Source organism: Erpetoichthys calabaricus, chromosome 3 (genome assembly GCF_900747795.2).
Source record: "Erpetoichthys calabaricus chromosome 3, fErpCal1.3, whole genome shotgun sequence".
Classification (NCBI taxonomy): Eukaryota; Metazoa; Chordata; class Cladistia; order Polypteriformes; family Polypteridae; genus Erpetoichthys; species Erpetoichthys calabaricus.
This window is the reverse complement of record NC_041396.2, coordinates 246,441,851-246,466,827: the sequence shown is the minus strand read 5'-3', so window position 1 is coordinate 246,466,827 and position 24,977 is coordinate 246,441,851. Positions and strand designations below refer to the sequence as shown.

At 36.6% G+C, this 24,977-nt stretch overlaps 2 protein-coding genes across 16 annotated transcripts in view; both read left to right on the top strand.

Moving 5' to 3' along the window:
* epb41l2 (erythrocyte membrane protein band 4.1 like 2) overlaps positions 1 to 24,977 on the top strand; it is a 309,675-nt gene that overhangs the window by 103,493 nt on the left and 181,205 nt on the right. For all 15 annotated transcript variants that reach the window (XM_051924131.1, XM_051924135.1, XM_051924129.1 and 12 more), the window contains exons 2-3: positions 1,783 to 2,402; positions 12,529 to 12,726. In XM_051924131.1, coding sequence (XP_051780091.1) covers positions 1,797 to 2,402; positions 12,529 to 12,726 — 804 coding nt within the window. In that variant the 5' untranslated portion in view covers positions 1,783 to 1,796. The remainder of the gene's footprint in view (positions 1 to 1,782; positions 2,403 to 12,528; positions 12,727 to 24,977) is intronic.
* The window catches only part of LOC114647575 (solute carrier family 35 member D3), a 1,087,183-nt gene that overhangs the window by 924,841 nt on the left and 137,365 nt on the right, over positions 1 to 24,977 (top strand). The gene's annotated exons all lie outside the window — the stretch shown is intronic.

Genomic DNA, 24,977 nt, shown 5'->3' with positions numbered 1-24,977 from the left:
TAAAAAAATATATTGTTTAGTAGTGCTGTGAGACTTATGTTGTGAAAATCACTGTTCATGTTATTAGTTTAATCAATTGGTCAATCAGCCATTTTGTTATATGCTGATATTTATACAAAATCACAAGGCAAACATATACAGCGAACAAAGGTCCTATTCAAAAGAAAATCTCAAATACAAGAACTTTCAAATATATGCTGAAATTTTTATTATTAAAGAGTACACCACTAAAGAAAAACTGGGAAGTCCAGGGGAATAAATAAAACAGACTAGAGATTATAGTATGGCAGTGCAGGGTGTTCTAGTTATTGTAAGCTAGCACTGATGGTCTCTCCCCCCCTACCCCCCTCCCAAATAAAATTTTCCTCTTAATACTGTTAGCCTAAAAGTAGATTATAAGATTATAAAAGTATATTATAATGCACAGGTAAATTTAATACATTTAAAAAATATATTAAAGCAATTGATTATAAAACGGATACTGAACCATTTCTTCATATATTTAGAAAATTAAAAGTCTTGATTGTTATGGCCAATAGCAAGAAGCTTTTTGTGGAATTTATTTTAATCAAAGAAGAAGAGATGAAATACAGATGAGAAGAACCATGGGGATTTTCATTGTCCCCTTCTTAAAAACATCAAGCATATCTTAGAGAGCTTTTTATTAATAGCTAACAAAGGCAATTGTGAGAAACTGCATGTAGCTATATGTAAAACCTTATACATAAGCAGTGCCACATGTGTATGATATGTTCAGTTTGTTAAATTTGCCTCTGTTAACTTTATTTATTTTGCTGTTCAATACCATATTACAACTTCTTATCATTAAATTCTCTGTTCTTACAAATACCGCATACTTATGTTTTTCTTAAATTTTATTTATTAAAAAAACTGTTTTTAAATCTTATCTACTGTAAGACTTTTCCTCCAGTTATATGAGTTCAGTGTTGCATTTTTGTGGAAAAGGTGTAAAACAATGTATTGTAAATCAGAAATCACTATATCGGAAGTAGTAAAATTACACCAGCAAAATGAAACAAAATACAGTTTTGGTCAAATTGTTTTTTTATGCAAGAGAAAAACATTGAGAAACTTTAAGCAAAATTTAAATATGTCCACTAAAGGAGCTTCACTGTTAAACTTAGACAGTGAGCTCTTGAGAGTAACAACCTCAAAGCTAAATGAGTTAATAGTTGCAGTTTGGGTCTTTGAGTTATGAAAAAAACACTGTCAAAGGATCTCAGTTGTCTGAGAAGTAATAATGACAGTTTTGTAAGCCAGGGCCAGTTTCTGAATGTAATCTGATTGTTGATAGACGAATGAGGAGAGATGTGCTCATTTAGATTGATCCTTATCAGAATTAAAAAGGCTATTAAAAGGCCATTAAAAAGGTAAATGCAGTAATCCTATCAAGACTGAACACAAAATAACACATGAGAACAGGACTTCTCTGACTCAGTGTTCCATAAGAGTGAAAAATATCTTAAACTGCAGAAATTTGATTTTCAGAACTCTTCAGTAATAATGAAAAGTGTAATGGTAAACTTTTGGAACTTAGGTTCTGAGTAAAGGAATTAAGCTTTTTCAGATAAGCTGGAGATTCTGTTTTAATTGCATTTGTTAAGTGTGAATTTAGTTTAAATTAATATTATGGTTTTATCAGGGTTGACTTTTCTTCTGAATGAATTCCTTCTAAATATGTATGTTTTTGTTTGTTATCAGTTGAGTTATGAAGAACGTGATAATCAAGTTTCATTGACATTCTCTATAACTTTCTTTCAGTATAAACTGTCACAATGACAACTGAAGTGGGCTCTGAGACGGAGGTAAAGAAGGAACCTGAACAGGCAGAAGAACAGCCCCAAACACAAGTTGAAACAGAGCAACGGCCAGAACAGCAGCTAGTAGACGGAAAGCAAGAACAGTCTGCACATTCCACAGACCTCAAGCAAGTTGAGGAAGAACAGAACACACAGGAGTCTCCTAGTACACAGCAGAAAGATACCACTGCAGCCTCAGAGCAAGTCAGTCCAGCTCCACAGGAAGGGAGAGCTGGGGTGGAAAAAAAAGAGGAGCAATCTGGCTCAAAAGGTATTGCAAGATTTCTTCCCCCGTGGCTAAAAAAACAGAAATCACAGAGTCATGTGGAGCAAAAGAAGAGTCAACTGAAAGAAGGAGAGACAAGTAAAAACCAAATTCAGGAGAAGGAAGAAAAATCCCCTCCTCAGTCTCCATTTAAACAGCAGTCTACTGAGAAGGAGGGGGAAGAGGCAAGAAAGGATACATCAGTGGAGGAGAAAGAAGAGAATCTCATTCAGGACCACCAACAATCCAAACAAGAGGAGACCAAGGTAGATGAGAAAGAGGAAGAGAAGCTTTCAGTAAGCAGTGCAGAGACACAGGTAATGGGACCTATTTGGTACAGAGCTCTACTTACTGTAGTACATGTTACCATACCTTTGGATATGTATTAAATTGCTTGTTTAATAAATTATGCAGTTAGCCCACTTCAGAGATTTGAAGAGCTCTTAAGTGTTGCATCTTACATTTATATTGCATTAAGTACTTTCTTTTACATATTCAAGCTTTAAATGCTGCCAAGCGGAGTGGTTTCTTTGAGGCTAAGGATCTGCGGTGGTATCCCAAAGGTTGCTGGTTCGAATCCCTGTCACTGCCAAAAGAGATCCTACTCTGCTGGGCCCTTGAGCTGAGCCCTTGAGCAATGCCTTTAACCTTCAATTTACTCCAGGGGCACTGTACAATGGCTGACCCTGCGCTCTGACCCCAAAGGGTATGCAAAAACTAACAAATTCCTTATATAAGGAATTGTATAAGGCAAAATAAAGAAAAAAAAAAAAAAAAAAAGGTTCATCCATCCATCAGTCTATCAATTGTAAAAATAGACCAATCAACAACAGATTACCAGAGGGATAGATACTAGCACAGTAATCATCAGTAAAAGAGACTCAAATATAACAAAAAGAATACCCACCCATAATTCGTTTGTTACAATGCCATGCCTGTTATGACAACTCAGTGTTAAAGTTAAGAGTCCAGTGGACCTTACAAGTAAAAGTACCAATAAAATAAAATAGATAATTTAGACACTATGATCCTGCAAAGATATATGGTTGTTGCTTTCCTATTTATTTATTTATTTTTATTTTTTTTTGCTGTAATATTTCCCATTACTTGTATTTTGAAAAGGAATAGCCACATAAAATGCAGATTGATTGTACCTGGGGGGAAAAATGTTAAACATTTTGCAGATGGCCAGAGAGCCTATAAACCTATAGTACAGGGACAGTTACTGTCCCGTTGGAAACTTGTTTTAGAAAAGAGAAATATGCACGGGCATAGTTAGAACACCTCTGGAAGCATGGGAGTCATTATGGACTAACATGCAGACAATGGAAGCAGTACACTAGGACACACAAACAGTGATGTGTCCAAGTCTCTAAAGAGTTGGTTCCACAGGATATCAGAAGTTTGTTGACACAGATTTACCTGACCTTCTCAGAATAGAAAGGGTTGAAGCTGTGGAGAGCTGGAAAAAGGCCATACCCCTAGGTGACAGCAATTACATATGTCATATGTAGTAGCAGTAACCTAGCTAAAGAAAAGAAAGTCTAAGGTAAAGAATGACATGATAGAGGGATGCCTGGTGACCTGCAAACTTTTATCTGTCAGTAAAGCGTCCAGTGGGGCAGAGGAGCATATGTTACCCCTTCAAAAAATTGCCCTTTGTGACATGGACCCTTTTAAGTCTCCTCAGCGTGAGGTACTGGTACCTGCTGCAGGGAGTTTTAGATGACTATTGTGTTAGTTAGCAAAGCTGTCCTTGACTGCAGAGGTTATTGAAAGGCTAGTCCTGACCACCAGAAGTGGTGGGTTTTAAGTTACTTTTTTCTAAGAATATGAATGAATCTACAGTCAGGAGTAGAGTTGGGATCAAACTAGAGAACAGTTTTGTGCAGTTTATGAGCTAGAGACTATCACCTCAGCAAATAGATAGGAATTTTGTTTTGTATTACTTATTGTTCAGCCTGTTTTTACCCCTCCCTTGTGTGTTTTATTCTAAAATAAACACACTATTTCGATATACTTCAGATTCATTGGCATTATTCCAAATGTGGAAGTATGCCAAGAAGGTTCTCTCCTATTACACACTACATCCATTTTCTGAATCCGCTTAGCTATTAAAAAGTTTCAGGAAGCCGTAACCAGTCTTGGTAGCATTGGACACAAGGTAGGAACCAGAACTGGACTGGGCATCATTTAGTTTTACAACACTTTCCAGCACATACCCCCCACACTCACATATATTGGGACAGTTTAGACATGCTGATCAATAATAGTTCATTCATGTCCTTGGGTTATTTGCTTACCTAAAACACAGAGAAATTCCTGTCTTGTAAGGTAACGTGTTTTTGGGTGTAGGTGGACATGCAAATTATAAACACAGCAATGAAGATGGCATTGTAACAACCTACCATCAAAGTAAAAAACTTAAAAACATACAACAACTTATATGTAGAGAGCTGCTGTTTTCTTTTTTCTTATTTTATAGAGGTTAAAATTTCAGCAAAACTAGTGTTTAGGAATCTTAGAAAGAATATGACAGGTTTTTGAACACTTAACATTATTTTTATTTGGTTTTATTTGGTTTCTGTAGTTAAGATATTGGCTTCTCAGCTGTGACCAGGTGGCATAATTTTGAGAAACGTTTCAATAGATAAGCAATTTGATGACTTCCAAAAAGATTGAACTCAAATGTAAAACTGTTGTGATAGACAGTCTGTGTGTTAGCAGAAGCCAGCTCTCTCTTTTACTTAGGGAGGGTGGATTATGCAGAATCCCAGCCAAATTCCACTATGTCTTCAGCAATAAAGTCCAAGAACCAAATTTATTTTCTTGATTAAAAGGGCTAATTATCCTTTAAGTGCAGAGTTGGGCCCTTGATAAAAGGAAAAACACCAGAGGCTACAGAATAGCAGGAGAGCGTACCATAAAGAGCATCAGTTATTGGTTGCACGATGTTATAAAACGTTTGATAGACCTTTTCTGTTTGTTTGTTTTTTTTTCGTTTTCTGTGTCTTCATAAATGCCAAAATCTAAGTAAATCAATGGAAAATTTAAAATACTAAACCCAAAAAAATTAGCAGAGAACCTTGCTTAAGTACTCATATTTTCTTCCTTCATTGAGCATAAGGTTAAACTATAATGATCAGCTACTCCTACTTTTTGGGTTAGCATGTTCATGGCACTCTGATGTTGTTTAACAAGAAGCATAAAATGTTTGCAATTAATTCTTATTATATAAAACCAGGACATTGAAAAAAATAAATTAAATTCTTTTGAAGCTAGGAACTTGGGCACTTTGGAACACTACAGAAATTGCAAATTCATTTTATTGGCATTTTATTGCTATATAATTGGCAAAATTGTGAATGTAGGGAATTATTCAAGTATGAAACAGAGAAGAGCTCTGAGGACCAGGCAACTCTGGCATTTCAATCTGTGTGAGAAATGTATTCTAATTACAGATAGGAACAGCTGGTAACGTAAGCTGGAAGTAACAATTTAAATGGAAGAAGAATCTTGGAAAAGATGTCCTAAGGCTGACAAATAAAGCATTCTTTCTAGATAACACCATGTTGGAATATTTCAGTCTCACATTTTAGTTTTATTATCCTCTGAATTTTGAGGAAGATTCTTCTTACTAAATACAATGCAGCTTATGATCGGCATGATACATATTTAAAGAAGGCATGTGTAAATAAAAGTAACTTCGAGATTTAAATACAACCTTACCCTATGCTTGATTAACATTAATGTCTATAATTTTTAAGAAAAGGTCTTTTAAAGATTTACTGTACTTTGTTATGCAGGCTTAGTAACTCGTAAGTACAGTTTTATTTTACACTCCAAACTCTCTTTATTATTGCCAGGTTCTGAATTTGTAAGTCGTTATGTTCCACCTTTAAGTTGCATTATTTGTATCACTTTAGTGCATTTTTGCCTCATAAGGCCTTTAAAGACATAAATAATACTAGTGCATCTCTAAATCAACGTAGCAGTCAAATCAGTTTAGCTTACTTTGCAGTGTTACTATACTGTAATTAGAAGCTTCAGAAATAAAATCCATGTTTCTTGTTTCACTACAGACATGGATACGTTTTTGGTACCTTTGCAGCTCATTGAAAAATTGCTATATGCCTCCTGAAAAGTGATTAAATGAAAGGCAATTGTCTCATGTATATCCGCATTCCTTTTGATATACAGTATCATCAAATAAAGCAAAGCAAGTGTGAAAAGAGATCAAATACTACTTATTCTACAAAGGTATTCTAAAATGGCCTGGACACATGTGTTGGTACCCATAGAAAAGATCATAAATAACTGGATTTGACAGATTTTTTCAAACAAGCTGTTTTCTTTAATTAGTATAACCCACGTCCCCAATTGTGCAATTAGTCATTTATTTGACTGAGAAAACTGAGAAAATTAGTCACTCCTCTGTTTGGTATTATCATATGTCTTACACTGAAAGTGAACCAAGGAAAGCATAGGAGAGAGGTATCTGAGGAGATCAGAAAGAAAATTATAGACAAGCATGTTAAAGGCAAAGGCTATGATACCATCTTCAATCACAATGATGTTCCTGTAACAACAGGTTCATCCATCCATCCATCCATCCATCCATCCATTATCCAACCCACTATATCCTAATACAGGGTCATGGGGGTCTGCTGGAGCCAATCCCAGCCAACACAGGGCGCAAGGCAGGAAACAAACCCACGGGCAGGGCGCCAGCCCACCGCAGGGTGCACACACACACACACACACACACACACACACACACACCAAGCACACACACTAGGGACAATGTAGAATTGCCAATGCACCTAACCTGCATGTCTTTGGACTGTGGGAGGAAACCGGAGTACCCGGAGGAAACCCACGCAGACACGGGGAGAACATGCAAATAACAGGTACAAATATTAAGAAGTATAAGTTACATGGGACTGAAACCAACCTCCCTGGACACAGCCACAAGAGAACAGTCCATCCCATAATGGGCAGAAGGATAGTGAGAATAGCAGAAAAAAGCCTAGGACAACTTCCAAAGATATAAGCTGAACTCCAAGGTTAAGGTCCATCATTGTTTGATTCCACCATGTTTCACTTTTTTTTTTTTTGCTCAATAGAAGAAAACCTAGGAAGACTCCACTGTTGAAAGAAAACATAAAAAAGCCAAATGGGAATTTGTTAAAATGCATATTGACAAGCCACAATGCTTCTGGGAAAATGTTGTTTGGATATATGAGACAAAACTGGAGCTTTTTGACAAGTCACATCAGCTCTGTGTCCACAGTTGACAAAAACTGAAGCTTTCATAGAAAAGAACACCATTGCTACTGTGAAACGTGGAGAAGACTTGGTTATGATTTGGGGCTTCATTGCTGTGTCTGACACTGGGTGTCTTGGAACTGGTCAGGAACAATGAAATCTCAAGACTATCAAGATATTCTGGAGTGAAACACACTGCCCAGTGTCATCACAGTCACAGATCATGGATCCTTCAACATGATAATGACCCAAAACATATGGCTTAAAGCACCCAAGAATGGCTAAGAACAAAAGAGCGGACTATTCTGAAGTGGCCTTCTATGAGCCCTGATTTGAATTCTACTAAACATCTATGGTGTGAACTGAAATGTGCAGTCTGGAGAAGGCACCCTTCAAACCTGACGCAGCTGGAGCAGTTTGCTCAGGAAGAGTGGACCAAACTACTTGTGACAGGCGTGGAAGTCTCATTAAGGGCTGTAGGAATTGCTTGTTTGCAGTGATTGCCTGTAAAGGTTGTGCAACAAAATATTCGGTTTAGGGGCCTATCATTGTCCATGTCAGTTTCATTTTTGTTATTGTTTGAAATTTTCTATTGAATCAAAAACAAAGTCTGATTTTTTTTTTATATGCAATAAACAATGATGGGTACCAGTTAGTTTTCTTAGTTTCAAGATATTTTAGAGGCAATTGTGGGTTATTTATTCGTGGAGGGGTACCAAGAAATTTGTCCATGTCTGTATACATTTCAATAATCATGTTATAGCCTATATATAAGTGGCTTTAATGTTTCCTAATCAAAATCTTTTTCATCTGTAACCATTCATATTTAAAGGGACTTTCATGTGAATTAAATTAATCATGACAAAAGCAGAGTCTGTGGAAACTCCATCCATCCATCTCTTTTATTTCAAACCTACTTTTTCCAGTTTATTCATTGCACTGACTCAAGGCAGCTATTATCTGTAAATGTAGTCTCTCACACAGACACGCGGGTGTGCTCACTTATATGGGGACAATTAAGAGTTGATAGTTAACTTAACAAACACAACATTGAGATGTGAGAGAAAAAGTAGGAGAATGTGCCTTCTATTTGGTGCTTGAGCAAGGGTGTCCATACACTTGAGATGTGAGCCATCAGCATTAACTAATACACCACTATGTGCCCAGTACATAGACATCTGCACTCAGAAATGGGATCAACATAAGCATTAGCTATAGTGTCATAAAGTGACAAGTGTTGCTATCTAGAACTCTGGGAAATGTGTAATAGAAAAGAGACTATGCAGATTCCTGGGCTGAGAAATCTGAGCTATGAGGAAAGATTAAAGAAGATGATCCTTTTTATTTTAAGCAAACAGAAAATAAAAGGTAACATGACTAAAATGTTTAAAATTGCATGCGGGGGCTGATGGAAACTTATTAAGGGAACATTTTGTACATTCATTAGAAATAATTTCTTTACACGAGGAACCATACACAAATACAGTAAATTACCAAGTAGTGTGATAGAGAGCTGAACATTAGGGACCTACAAATCTCGACAATGTTATTTTGAACAAATTAGATGTATAGGATTGGCAAATATGTTTTCCCTAATGTGAGGGCCATTAATTAACATGATGGGAAAAAACAAAGAAAACAATATTACAATTGACTGACTATGAAACTTCTGCGGTGGGTTGGCACCCTGCCCAGGATTGGTTCCCTGCCTTGTGCCCTGTGTTGGCTGGGATTGGCTCCAGCAGACCCCCGTGACCCTGTGTTCGGATTCAGCGGGTTGGAAAATGGATGGATGGATGGACTATGAAACTTAACTGTGTGGACAACCTCATCTTAATCTTTTATTTCAAGACAAAACAGAAGGCTAAACTGAAAGCATAGGTTTAAAAACCAAATTTTTACTTCAGAATTTTCTTTTCTATTTAAGTCTATCACAGATTTTTTTTGTTAACCTGTACATATGACATCTGTATGGTAATTATTAATTAATCACATTCCTGGAATTGCATTAAATTGCACTCTTCAGGTTCAGGTTCTATTCAGGACACCTCTGTACTTCAGTTCCTGACAGGGCATTCTCACACTCATACACTCACATAGGGTCAATTTTGAATAACAAAGTGATATAAACACACATATTTGGGATGTACGAGGGAAAAATGGACTATATAGAAAACAAAAAAACAAAACAAAGCACACAGATATAGGGAGGATGTGCACAGTCCACACAGCCAGTAACTTTATATAGGATTTGAACTCAGGAAGCGGGTCCTCTGAATCAGAATTGTTAATACCTGTACCACATCCTTGCAATCAGTGTTTTCAAATAAAATAATAAAACCTAAATATTAAACTGATTGCAAATAAAATAATAAAACCTAAATATTAAACTCTTTGTAACAGTTACTCTTGTTGCAAATGTCAACTTTTGAGAGTCAGAGCACACTGATATTTATACTACCAGCTTCTGTAAGGAACTGGGCAGAATTTTATTTATTTATTTATTTAGTTTGTTGTAGTCTTTTGAAAAACCACCCTTATTAGGTAAGCAGATTTGTACTTTTGACTAGATACAATAGAAGTGTGTATTTTAGTAATTCTTGTTTACCATATTGCGAGGAGTGACATTGCGTGCAAAGAAGAATTTTACTGTACTCTGCATGCATGACAGAACTATTATTACTTCTACTACTGCTGCTGCATGGTTGCGCAAAATATTCATTTGCAAACAACACAACATTTCTTACAGAATGCAGAAATCTAAACTGGCAGTTCATTTCAGTAGAATGGATACAGTGTATTTTCTTATTTTAATATTCTTACAGATATACACTCTGCTGCAGGGTCAGGTTGCCTTGCTTGTTAAAAGGTTATTGTAGTTTGTTTGAGGAATCCTGTGATTAGTATCTTCTTTGGATTTTGCTGATTTATATATTTACTTTTGGAACAATCCTTTAATTGGTTATATTCTAGAATACCACAAGGCTATTAATTATAAATGAATTCTTTCTTTCATGATTTAGATTTTCTTTTTGTGTGTAAAGTGTGTATCTTCCTTTATCACTCGGCAATGACAGAAAAGAGTACCTCTCCAACAATCACACTATTTATTATTAGTTATTAGCCTAAATACATTTTTGTTACTTTTTGTTTTTTAATCTATCTGTTATAAAGCTAAATGCACTCCATCTGGAAGTGTTAGCATGATCACAATAAGAAGCTTTGGACAGTGGTGTATTTTGAACAGAGTAAGTCTACTATACTGGTCTACTATAGAGCAGTTGCTATAATTGTTGTGTATATTTTATTTACAGTACTTGCTCTCTTGTTTGTGTTTAAATGTATGTACATTTGCTCCTTTACTTCTAAGCATTGAAGGAAATGTGTCTGCTCGCAAAACATAAAAAAGATGTTTTTAGACAGTTTTTATAAGCTGATTATATTGTTCAGTGTGGTAGAAATCAACACTTATCCTCTACCATGACAAGTTTGATAAAACTTCTTTTGAGCCAGTGATCAACCAGGAGAAAGCCTGTCTATCTGTATCATTTATGTACAATATCTTGCAGCACCATGCTGAAGAAGGAGCGCTCATCACAGCAGTCTTTACAACATGGTCAGAATGATCAAATATTAAGGGTATAAGTCTGTTTTATAAGCAACTGAATTTAAATAACAAGAGTCAATCAATACATACTCTGGTTGGTTTGTTGGTCAACACCCAAATGACTTATTTAAAATAAAAGTCTGTTTCATTATATTCTTGTTCTTCTCATATCGTTTGGGTTGAGACACCACCTTTGAAATTTCTGTCTGTAACAACTGTCCAGTCTTGGTGTTTTACAAGGCATCTGCTCATCTTTTAGTCATCTTTTTAGTACATTTTGTGTTTTACATCAACCTTCCTCCTAGTACCCTTGTTTAATCATTTCAGTAGCTTCCTTCATTATATTTTCAAAGAAATGCTTATATATTTAAATGTGCACTGCAGACCAAAATACTTAACTACTGTTCCTTCTAAATTATTATCTCACATTAGTGTTATTGTAATAATGTATGCCCAAACCACACAATTTATTAAGAGTAATTAATATTCTGTTAACATAACTGTGACTTTTTTACAAATTGTCAGCATATACAGTGCATCCGGAAAGTATTCACAGCGCACAGCAAAAATCTCAAGTAAACTTTTTTCACGTTGTCATTATGGGGTGTTGTATGTAGAATTCTGAGGGAAAAAATGAATTTAATCCATTTTGGAATAAGGCTGTAACATAACAAAATGTGGAAAAAATGATGCGCTGTGAATACTTTCTGGATGCACTGTATGCAGACTTGAGAATAAATATTGTAGCAGCAGCTGCACTGATCATGCATGTGTTACAGTATTTACTTGGTCAGTTGCTCAATCAATATTTCAAATAATTCAAAAACACCAAATCTAGTCTGTATGCTAATTGTACAGCACCCTCTCCATCCTCTATTCCTACTTTATTTAAAATTCAGATGACAGAGGGACACTCATACATAATGACCAGTTCTTTTCCTCCAAACTTTTTAGAATAAAAAAGAAATAACAATTGGAGGAGCACAGCTTTCCTGAATCATTCTTCTAGGTACTTGGAAAATAAAACATTTTTAAAACTTGAAGGAGAAAGAATGGGCATGTGAAAATTCATGCAGTGGAAAGCCAACTTCTGACCAGCCAATACACCCTTTAGTTCCTTAAGCACAGCTGCTCAGCAGATAGCAATGAATCTTGAAATCCGACAGTAAAAAAAAAAAAAATCTTTCAGTGTGAAGTGCCTGAGCCAAATTGCTTTTTTTGTTAGATGTTATCCACCCTGTGATGTCATCCTTTCGCATGTATACTCAGTGGAAACTGTTATTAAATGCTAGAAGCAGTTCAAATGCTGTTATGCAAGTTCTCAACTTAGAATGTCCAGGTCACAGCTGCTGTCATATACAGGTAGAGACCAAGGATTTTTGACACTCTTGTAAATTGCCCGCTGGAGCACTGAAGATTTAAGCATTTTTTCTCCTTAGCTGAACGATAAAAGTTAATGATACTTGGCTGATGTAGGACATGAAATCTTGTACCACCACTTCCTTGTGTTTATTCAGAGGCCAGTAGCACTTTAGTATCAGTTACTAAATGCATTTCTTTTTTTGCAGCCTGCTAAAGAGGATCAAAAAGAAGAAGTTGTGGAAAAAGATTCAGATGTAAAAGTGGAAGACAAAAAAGAAGAGGATACAATTCAGAACACTGAGGTGAAAACTGACAGATCTATCCAAAAAGTCCCCAAGAAGATGAAGACATTTGTATGCAAAGTAACATTGCTAGATGGAACCGAGTATCCTTGCGAATTGGAGGTAAGCACCTTGTAAAGCATGCTTTTGGTGAAAGTGACTTGGGGTGGAGATTACAGACCACACATGCTTCCTTTCTGAGAGGAAAGAATCATGGTTCTGTTTGGCTGCTGGTTTACTTTTTGGAATCTAAATTATTCTTACTGTTTTAGAAATGCATAGGCTATCAGTAACTCAACTGGATAATTGTTAAAAATTATATGTTATTTTCTCCTTGAAACATTTGAGATTGTCTAGTTAAGCTAATTATCTAAATGAGTATATTGGTTAACACTAGAATTACCAGAGTCTACGAAAAAACTCGTAGATCCGGCCCACCTTAAAACCGTTCTCACCTCTCTTTTGTCTTCTAAATGAGCTGATTAAGACGAGCCAGCAAGCAGCCGGCTATTCCATCCCCCACCGTCGCAGAACGTTCACTAAGTTTTCCCAGCTCATGCCTTGTTTGACTATCTGGGAGTGACTGAACTGCTAGAGTTTTAGAGTGGAAATAATAGATCGTTATTTGGAACACACGCATTTCATGTGTGTTCCGTTTCTACAGTAATCTGTGTAAACACATAGTTAAAACAGAAACTTTTTCATATTTTAGTAATAAATGTTACAAAATGTGGCATAAACTATAGCATTTGTGAAGCCTGACGTCCAAACATCAAATAAACACTTTCACAAAAAGTTCAGCGATGCTACAACACCTTCTGTGGCGTAGCAGTAAGATTTGCTGACTTAGCGCTACAGCAGCCTTGCCGTGCATGACAGACCGGAGTTCGATTCCCCGCTGGGGAAGAAGTGTTTTTTTTTTCTTTGTAACCTCAAACGGACATAAAATTTATAAATTGGTATGCACTGTAAATCGTTAAGTTTAAAATGTCGATCGCGGTTATTTCTGTTGATTAATTCATACATTTTTACTTAGAGTCAGAACAGAAGCTTATTCAGCTTCCGATCTGACTCTAACAGCGCCACAGTATAAATTCACACCCAATCTGACGCTGTTCGATTTCAAATAATATTGTACTAGTGCGATTATGTTTGCTGATTGGTACTATTTGCGTCGTCATAAAATGATTTCTTCAAAACGTCACATATATTTGTGTCTTTCTTTTTTTAAAATGTGCGTTGATCACCACCAGCATGTTGTAGCACACAGCAACTGGAACTGCATGTTCTTGCGCGCACTGAATAAGTGCACTGAATAAGACAGCACTATATGCAATCATCAGATTCAAATGTTAACAGTTCACAGTTCACACACACGCAAGGATCGTCTTTCTTACATTTACAACGTGTGTACCTGTTACAATGTATTCACATCTCTCTATGCTGTGGTTTCTATTACACACTTGAAAGAAAGACAATATATGTGAAAACATCATCGCACTAATGCAATATTATTTGAAAACGAATAGCGTCAGATCGTTTGTGAATTTATGCTGGAACTGGAAATTCTCTGATGTGGAATCAGTTCTGTATGGTTGTGGGCGTGGGTGTGAGTGGTGGACATAACTGGGAATTACTGTGAATGTGTGTGGTGTTTTGAGATAATGAATAGAGCTGCGAATTACAGGTGCTTGCTCAGTATAATAGAAACCATAGCACAGAGAGGTGTGTACACTGCAACAAGTACACATGTAAATGTAGGAAGGGCGCTCCTTGGGTGAGCTATAGCGCGTCTTTATGTGAAAACAGCAGTGTCAGATGGGGAGTGTCTGATGATTGCATATAGCGCTGAAGTTACTGCTCTTTACTATGCTTTCCTCTGCACGTCCTGGAGTACAAAAGAAACAGCATACAGCAACATGTGGGGACTGGCAATATTGGGGGGAAAAAAACACGCGGTCGTATGTATCGCGATACATTGCAGAGCTATAGCGCGTCTTTATTTGAAAACAGCAGTGTCAGATGGGGTAGGGAAGGATCCTGAACGTGACTGACAGAAAAGTGAATTAAAAAAAACAAAAACAAAGCTAACCTTTACAAATATCATAAATTACACCGGCTGTTACAGACTGAAATCAAGTGTATCTTTTTATTCTAAAATAGTAAAAATAAGAACAGTACACTTCTCAAAAGGGAGTCGAGCAGGATCGAACTCGTGACCTTTTGAATCCCAGTCAGCAACTGATACTGTTGCGCCACGGGGCCGTCGTAGTAAATGAATGTCAATGTCGCACACTAAGGCGGCTTTTTTTTCTGCAGTTATATTTTTGAATTAAGTGCACTTGTTCTGTTATATTTGTACCTTTCGTGAAAGTGTTTCTTTGATATTTGGACTTCAGGCTTCATACATTATATAGTTTATGCCTACATTTTGTCATTTACTACTAGAATATGAAAAACATTTCTGTTTTAAAAATGTGTTTACACAGATTACTGTAGAAAACGGAACACACATGAAATGTGTGTGTTCCAAATAACAATCTATTATTTCCACTCTAAAACTCCACTTCACTCCCAGATAATCAATCAAGGCATGAGCTGGGAGAAGTTCGTGCACGTTCTAAGTCGGTGGGGGGATGGAATAGTCGGCTGTTTGCAGCTTGTCTCTATCTGCACATTTAGAGGACAAAGGATGCTGGCGGAGAGGTGCGAATGGATTTAAGAAGCAATTTAAGGTGGGACGGATGTACAAGTTTTTTCGTAGGCTTTGGTAATTCTAGTGTTAATGAAAGATGAAATGCAGTAAAGTATACATATTACATTATACAGATAAATTTTTAACTTTATTTAAATAATGTATACTGTTCATAATTAAACATGTGGGCACGGTGGCAAAGCAGTAGTGATGAGCTGGTGTCCCGTTCAGGGATTCTTCCTGCCTTGCACTATATGCATGTTGGGACTAGTGTGACCCTGGATGGACAGGTGGATGGAATAATTAAACATGTACTACGAAGATATTTCGGATGTTCCTTAAAAGTTTTGAAGAATCGACGTTCTAAGCTTAGAGATGATTTTACATTTATTAAGGAACTTATTGTGTGACGAGTGGTTACTTGGAGAAAGAAAAGGAAGGACAGGAATTGGGGGTTAGTACATCTGAAAGAGACAGTACTGCTGCAATAAATTACTTCATCAAGGGTTGCGCACAGCGCAGCAAGCATCTTGTGGGAGGCAGGGACAATCTGAATGGGGCTCTAGCTCGTCGCTACCACTGTGTTTCCAGTGCTTTTGCCATTGTCATTTCACGGATTACTGAATTTAAGGGACTATTTATATTGATTTGCATATTCAAAGAGACGTAACTGTGGGAGGAGGTGAGGCAGCAGGTGCGTGCATGTACGTTACATTTCACGCTAACTAGGATTTATGTCGCGGATGAATGTGGAAGTTGGTGTACACACAGATTTATGCATCTGGATTTTCTTGTGCACAACCACATTTCTGTTTTTGTCCATATGCCATGTTTTAGTGTGAATTTTACTCACACCGTTATACATGAGGCTCCAGGTCATTTGCTATGGTTATTCTGGAAAAAGGTTTCACCTGTATGTTCTGACTATGTACTTTATACAGAGTTATAATGTTTTACACATTCTCTATATACTTGTGTTTAAGACCATAGTGAAAAGAAACTACTTTTTAGAAACCTGTTAAAAAATCTAATGTGGAATTCCTTGTAATCAAAAGAAATTAATTTCTATAAGGATCTAAATATTGTATATGTATATACAGTGTTGTTACTAGAAGTGATATTCTAATCCAGCTTCTTTGCAAACATCAGTTTGACTTATTCATTCATTCATTAAATTTCAATGAGAAGTTTAGTGTTACCATGGTTAAATAGCATAGTAGGTTTAAGGAATGCAAAAATCTAGGTAACAAAGTTTCTAATAAAACAGACATATATGCTGGACAACAGCAAACAATATAAAAAAAATGTTAAAAGTAATGTTACTCGTCTCACCTAATCCACATATCAAGTCATCCAGTTTTATGGTCGCAATATCCAAAACCCTTGTATTTTTACTAAAATATTGTTAAAGAAACCATTGTTTCTTGTATTGTTAAAGAAAATGGAGCTCACTCAAATCTGAATGAGTATCTGTTTTGGAGGTGTTTTCTGTGAGCCAAAATAATAGTAAAATTAAATTATTGGAGGCAGTAGACTCTTAGAGTTGCTGCATATTGTAGTACGATAAACCGTCACATAAATGAGATGAAAATGCAGCAGCACTTCCAGGAAGACTTCAATTTCCAGCTTTCAGCAGGAGTGTGCATGGGTAGCCAGAAAGAGGTGTGCCATTTAAATTGAGTTGACATTCATAAGAACACCATTGGAGAGGAGCTGTAACTTTCTTTTACAGACAGCATACAGTATGTGTAACAGAAAGCGGATTTTCTGCATTATCCTGGAGTGTTTTTTATTTGCCAGCTATGAATTATTATATAATGCGATTCGCCCATTTAAGATAGCAATATTGTAACTGATAACATTTATTATAGTTATTGGAATTTATTATAGATTCCATAGAACAAGTAAGATTTCAGTGTTCATGGGGTATTTCGCATACTGCATGGAAATTTAGTGAACAGCAGCTTTAAGAGTTACCCAGTACTCTTCTCTCACCGTGTGGTTCAGAACTGGCATCACAGTTTACTTTTTGAGCAAAATCTTTGTATGTGTCACTATCAGTTGAACTAAAATCTACCATGCTGTCACTGGCTATTTTTAAAGAGCTGTCACTAACATAATAGGAAAAATGCTTTCTTCTTCACATGCTGTACCTTCAGACAGCCCTTATTCGGCTCGTTTTACTATTTCAGCAGCCACTCTCTCTGTCTGTTCACTGGAGATGGATTAGCTCAGGGATGTCACTGTATGTTAGGCTAGCAGTTGGTGAGTTATTTCAGACATAACAGTAAAGGAGGCAAAGAGGACTGGATCAGCCACTGTAGTGGCAAGAATATTTCTTTGAAAAATTAACAGTAAATATTCATTAACATATTTTGATTAATTTCGAGACCCCTGTGTCAGTGGAGCCCTGGGCTCCTGCCCAGGTTAGCCCATGAATAAGTCTGGCTGTGTTCATAGACATCAAGTCAGTCAGTCATTATCCAACCCACTATATCCTAACACAGGGTCACGGGGTTTGCTGGAGCTAATCCCAGCCAATACAGGGCGCAAGGCAGGAACACATCCTGGGCAGGGCGCCGGCCCAACGCAGGACACACACACACACACACACACCCACACACCAAGCACACACTAGGGACAATTTAGGATCGCCAATGCACCTAACCTGCATGCCTTTGGTCTGTGGGAGGAAATCAGAGCACCCAGAGGAAACCCACGCAGACATGGGGAGAACATGCAAACTCCACGCAGGTCTCCTTACTGAGAGGCAGCAGTGCTACCACTGCGCCACCGTACCACCCAAGCGCATTTCAAAATTCAAATAGATCTTCATACAACATAAAGTCAATAAGTGAAATATACCTGACTATTAGCAACCATACAGTAAATCAATGCTAGCCTCTATCAACAGCAAAGAAAAGACCAACAGCTGACACATTTTTTGTAACTCACACTAACTTAAACTAAACCAAGCTTTCACAAATGCGTTTATAAATTTGCCACTGCTCTTTGATCATTGCATGTTCTGCAGCCTTCATTTTACTGTGTGGAGAGCCTGCCATTTCACTGTGCTGGTAGACTGGTGTTCTAGCCATGGATGTATCAATCATGAATATTTTCAGTATATGGGTGTGGGTGAGGGTGTGTGTAGGTTTTTTTTTTTGAGCTACACATCCATCTTCTGGAGCCATTTAAATGTAGCGCATGGTTGCACAGGGCAAAAGCCTATCCTGGTATCATTGAGCATAAAACAAGCTCCACTGTGTTGCTAGGCACACTCACCTCAGCATGCTGACACCTTTATTCAGCCACACAGTGCAACTTTCATTGAAACCACAATAAAGGTCAGACGTTGAAAGAAATTTAACTTTTTTAAAGAAGCATTCATAATAACAGTGTACATAAGGTGGGAGTATATAGCCCTTTTCGTACACACGCATGTGTTTGTGGGAGTCGAAGGAAAATCCACTTAGACACGCTGGGAGCATGCAGACTTCACAGACAGCCACTGCTCTTGGGAATCTATTGCAGCAGCATTAACCAGTGTCCTTTTAATTTTCATGTCTGCTGTGAAACCAATTTTCAAAAATGCACAAAAGATAATACCTGGTTGCAACAGATTTTACTAGTCTATTAGTTATTACAACTAAAACAATAATAAAGTTCTTATATAAGAAACAAGAATGTGAAAATGTTTCCAAAACAACAATTTGCAATGTATTTTATCCCCTTGGATACACAAATTTATTATTATTAAAATTATTATTACTATGAAGAAGTAGTAGGACATCCGTGCATGTTTTTCTTACAATGACAACTAATGTTGGTAGCACTGTATGTACTAGAAAAGGATAAAAATGTATACAGTAACATGATATACAGAATATGAACATTATAATATCAGATTATACACATTAAAACTATTACCCACCATGCTGCAGGCCACTGGTTTAAAGACTTGGTTCATTAAATATTTATCAAGAAGATGGAATTTAGTTGTGTATTTTTAATAGGATATTTATCTGAAGTGTTTTTATGGTTTTGTCCTGTAGTGTACCCTTAAATGGCTTTAAAGCACAATCAAATAAATGTATTATTATTAGTTTTATTTTCTACAAAACAAATTTACTTTGACTTTTTTCTGTATGGAGTTAAGCCTGAAAAATGCACATTTTGTTCACACACTGCAGAATAATAGCAGTTATATACAATATATATACAATAAACAAATAAAAAAGGGGACATTGTGTAACTATAAAGTGAGCACCACATACTTTCAAGTGAGTGCCAGATACAGTTTCTGAATTGCTATCAAAGTACAGTTGCAGCTGCACCATTCATGAAGTTAGCTGTCATCTCACAGAGAACAAGATGGGTGTAACTGCAGCCTGCAATACCTATGACATAGGTCAGGTAATGCCCACAATGTCAGTCACAAAACACCCTTTGAGTCAGATAACCTCCCACAACCCTAGTCTTAACTATAGTGTAACAAGGTACTATAGCCTGCAATTCCACTCTGTTGCAGAAAACCAGCATACTTATACATACATTAGTGAGATTAGTTAGGAGATCGTACAGGGTAATAACTTAGGGAAGTTGATTGTAAAAATAAAAATGCTAAGGGATTGTTAAATATATTTTGTCTTTATGATTACATATACAATTGTAGGACTTAATATAAGCATAGCACTCAGTTGTATAAAATGAAAATGCTTTAACCACTGGAAAAGATGATACTTATTTCTATAACAGAAATTTGGTGTGAAAATTGTATAGCAGAGCAATACAAGGAGGGCTTCTGAAAGTGACTGTGAATGGAAGGTCTCTGTACATTTACAGTATAGGCTATTGTGATGCCACAGTGTACTGCCCAGCTTTTAATAATGCACTCTTTTAGTATTTGGGAAAGCTCTTTCTTCAGGTTGTAATAGGAGCCTTGTAATCTACAGCATCTTTTGTTAAAGGATTGCAGAAAATCAATACATTATAAATTGTTGTGTAATTTAAGATTTTTTTTTTTTGTTTTATTTGTCTTGAAACTGATATGTCTCTTTAAGGCAAACAATGGTAGCGATTACATTTTGGATGTGAAAATAGAAATCTGTAGATGCACTCAAATCCTGAGAACAGATTATTCTTGCATATTTTCATTGTAAATTCTTTTTTGTTCTTAGAAAGATTTCATTTTATTTTGTTGATAGTGGCCCATATTTTATGAGTTACTTATATTTAGGGTGTGCATTGTTTTGGATAATATTCTGACTTCGTCATAGAAAAGTACTCTTTTCTAATGAATATTTGAACACATGCTACATTATCATATAAGTAATTGATTTATCTTAAAGTACAGTCCTGGTCACCATTATTGGCAGCCTTTTATTTTTTGCATAACTTGCAGAATATTTTCAGTAATAAATGGTAATTTACCAAATTTGTATCATCAGAATATTTTAATTGGACATTCAAAAGAACAGTCCATGGAGTGTTTGCAGATTTATGGGCTATTTTGATGCCTGATTTGGAGAGGATGCATTATTTTTAATGTCAAAAGTAAAAAATCTGCATCAGAGACATGGAGTGCAGTACACAGTATACCATGCAGTTAATGTCCAGCTTTATACGTGGGGCAAACTTCTAAAACACTTACAACACTCATACAAGAACATTACAATGCTGTCAGAAGGAAGGACCCACAATCTGTACAAGTTCAACTGGACACATGTTTAACTGGGACACAGTGCAATTAAAATTCAGGGCTAATACTGAAAGTGCCAGAGAGTTGGCTGGATCATGGCTGTCAAATGAAAATGCCATTAACATATATTTGGACATGAACTCGGCAAATGCAGGCTTGAAAAGAAGGACATTTAAATAATAAAAAAATGTCTTTGTGACCAACACCCCCCCCCCCCACCCGATCCCCACCTTATTGATCCACCCCCCTTGCACCCCTTCATTTGCTATATATTGCCTTTCATTCCTGTATGTCTAATCATTTTCCTCTGATGATGATACCTGGTAGGTTGTCAAAAGCTTAGGAATAAAAGACTAAGATACGTGTATTCATTTTCTTCCTTTGTGGATTACTAGCTACAAATATGCAAACCATATCACAGACCTTCTGTATACAGTATAGCTGATGTCCGAGTTTAGATCCCCATAAGGGGATTCAAAAATGCATACACATGATGAGCCCCAATAAGGGCAAAACATGAGTTGAGTACTCTTTGTATTATTTGGAAGATACTATATCACATATCTATGAGCTGCTTCTTGCAACTGAGAGGTGATGGCAGGATATTAGCTGACTGGGTGCCCAACCACAAGTGTTGCCTGGCAGGTAACCACCTAATAATCAGATTATGATTCAGACTTAAAAAAAAGACGTGTATATATAAATAGATATAGATATAGATATATATAGATATATATATATAGATATTTCTATATATGTATATATATAGAGAGAAAAATCAGGTAAATCCAAAAAGAAATAGCAAAGACTAAATGAAAATATTAAAGGTAGAAATCAAATATACTGTAGTATGGACTTTGGCATTGTAGTTGCATTATAATTAGCACTTAATTACAACAGAACCCAATATGTGTGTTTTCATCTGATGTTGTCACCACTCACTCCATTTGTGCAATCCTTTAAACAAGCATTTATTTGTTAAAAGTTCTATTATTTTTTTGCTGCTAAAATGAGAATTTTCTTATTATTTTCTCCATATTTCATACTGCCCAGGGTGAAATAAGATGCAGGGGCAGTCACTAAAATAAATTCTCCTGGATCTGACCATGGGAAACAACTATGCACACCTTTGTCAAGTCCCAAAAATGCCTTCTACACTCTTAAATAAAAAAATGATTCTGTAATGGAACTTTACTAGGTCGTGTGGCTCCTCTTTGAACCATTGCTGGACAAAGAACTGTTTAATACCAGGAAGGGTTCTTTGCACAGGAAATTGGTTCTTTTGGCTTTGAAATGTTTCTAATATGTGAACAGCACATAAATCTTTTTTGTGTAGTAGGCTACCTAACAGAGTACTAACAGATTCAAGAAAACCTCCTCTATTTCTGCAGAAAATTACATACTCTTCACTATCACCCATGTTCCCTTACCAACCACCCTATTCTCAGATTTCAGTTTACCAGTTGAAAATAATATCTCGGAGCTTGTAACAAAATCTAATTCTTCCACATGTCAATTAGATCCAATACTTACAAGCTTTGTTAAGTCTTGTCTGTCACATATTTCCCCCATGATAGCTACTATAGTTAACTCTTCTCTTACTACAGGCACGATCCCCCTCTCACTAAAAACAGCCTCAATTACTCCAATTCTGAAAAAAATGGTTTAGACCCAAATATCCTTAACAATTATCGGCCTATTTCAAATGTTCCGTTTATGTCCAAAATTCTTGAAAAGATAGTTGCCTCCCAACTCCTGTCCCACCTTTCAAAAAATAACCTTTTTGAACAGTTTCAATCTGGGTTTCGCCCTAAACACAGAACAGAAACTGCCCTGGTCAAAATCACAAATGATCTTCTCCGGGCAGCTGACATGGGACTTTTATCAATTCTTGTGCTTCTTGACCTCAGCTCTGCATTTGACACCATATCTCACCAGATACTTTTGAAACGTCTAGCTAGTTTTGGAGTCTGTTGCCTTGTCCTTCAGTGGTTTTCTTTCTACCTCACTGATAGGAAGCAATTTGTTCAAATTAAGGGCTTTAAATTTGAGAACGCAGTCGTTACTCAGGGAGTTCCGCAGGGTTCTGTTTTGGGGCCGCTTCTTTTTCTTATTTATATCTTCCCAATAGGTAATATCTTCCGGCACCATGGTTATAGGTTTTATTGCTATGCTGATGACACACAGCTATATCTATCCACTAAATCCACTTCTGTTTTCCCTCCAGATGCCCTTATGGCATGTCTCCAAGACATAAAGGCATGGATGACTCACAATTTTCTCCAACTAAACAGCAATAAAACTGAGGTGCTCCTCATTGGCTCTAAATCTACACTTGCTAAGGTTAACCATTCTTCTATTTTAATCAACAATATTAACACAAACATTTCTTCCCAAGTTAAGAGCCTGGGCATTATTGTTGACAGTACTCTTTCTTTTTCTTCCCATATACTGTAAGTACCATTTCTCGAACTGCCTTCTTCCATCTCCGAAACATTTCTAGACTTCGCTCTGTTCTCACCCAACATAATACTGAAGTATTGGTCAATGCCCTAGTCACCTCACATATAGATTACTGTAACGCTATTTTATCTGGCATTCCACAAAAACTTATTCATCGCTTACAGCTTATTCAAAATTCTGCTGCCAGGATAATAGCCTGTTCTAAATCCACTGAACATATTACACCTATTCTTTCTCAACTTCACCGGCACCCTGTTAACTACAGAATACAATATAAAATACTGCTCTTAACATTTAAAGCTCTCCACAACCTTGCTTCTCCCTACCTCACTGATCTCCTCCAGATTTACACTCCCTCTCGTTTACTCAGATCTTCATCTGCAGCCCTACTTTCTGTACCACACATCAAACTCAGTTCTATGGGAGCTCGAGCATTCTCTCATAGTGCTTCTCAACTCTGGAATTCTCTTCCCTCTCATATTCGGCAGCTTGATTCAATAACACAGTTGAAAACTACTCTCAAAACTTATCTTTTCAAGCTGGCATATCAATTGTGAATTCTACACTCTTACTGCCTGCCATATTTACTAAGTATAGCTTTGTGATTTATCATTTTCTTGTTTTTATTTTATTAATTATTGTTTAACTTTATTGTAAGGTGACCTTGAGTGATAGAAAGGCGCCTATTAAATAAAATGTATTATTATTATTATTATTATTAATAAAACCTGAATGTAGCCTGAGTTATTATATGCAGAAAGATTCTTTTTAAAATCATGAACCCATTACTACAGTATTTCACGAATATGTTATTATCTATTCATATTTATTTGTGGATTTGTTTTTCTGAAATCTTCATGTGGATGGTTCTTTCAGGAACCAAAAATTGTAAGTTTGTTTTTAAGGTTAATGGGGCACTTCCCTAATAAAGTGCAGGTGTTGTCGCTACATAAAGTTCCACAGGGTGAAAAAGTGTGGAACAAAACATAACTTATGGTCTTCTCCTCTACAAATGAGGAATCTGTGGAAAATTTGGAGGAAATAAGTTCAACATTTTGGAGTTCCATATTGGACAAACACACAACACAAATGCAGCTTTATACGTATATTATAATAATGGTGGAAGTGTTGTTTCCATTAAAAAATATTAATGGAACAATGCATTTTGCTTTTCTTAGGAAAATGTTTTGAAAAATTTTTGAAAGACGTGTGTCTGTCTGGGCGGCACGGTGGCGCAGTGGTAGTGCTGCTGCCTCACAGTTAGGAGACCTGGGTTCGCTTCCCAGGTCCTAGTATGTGCTTGGTATGTGGGTGTGTTTGTGTGTGTCCTGCGGTGAGTTGGCACCCTGCCCGGGATTGATTCCTGCCTTGTGCCCTGTGTTGGCTGGGATTGGCTCCAGCAGACCCCCGTGACCCTGTGTTTGGATTCAGCGGGTTGGAAAATGGATGGATGGATGAAATATGTGTGCAAAACGTGTAAAGACAGATATAATAATGTATAAATATAATGAACAT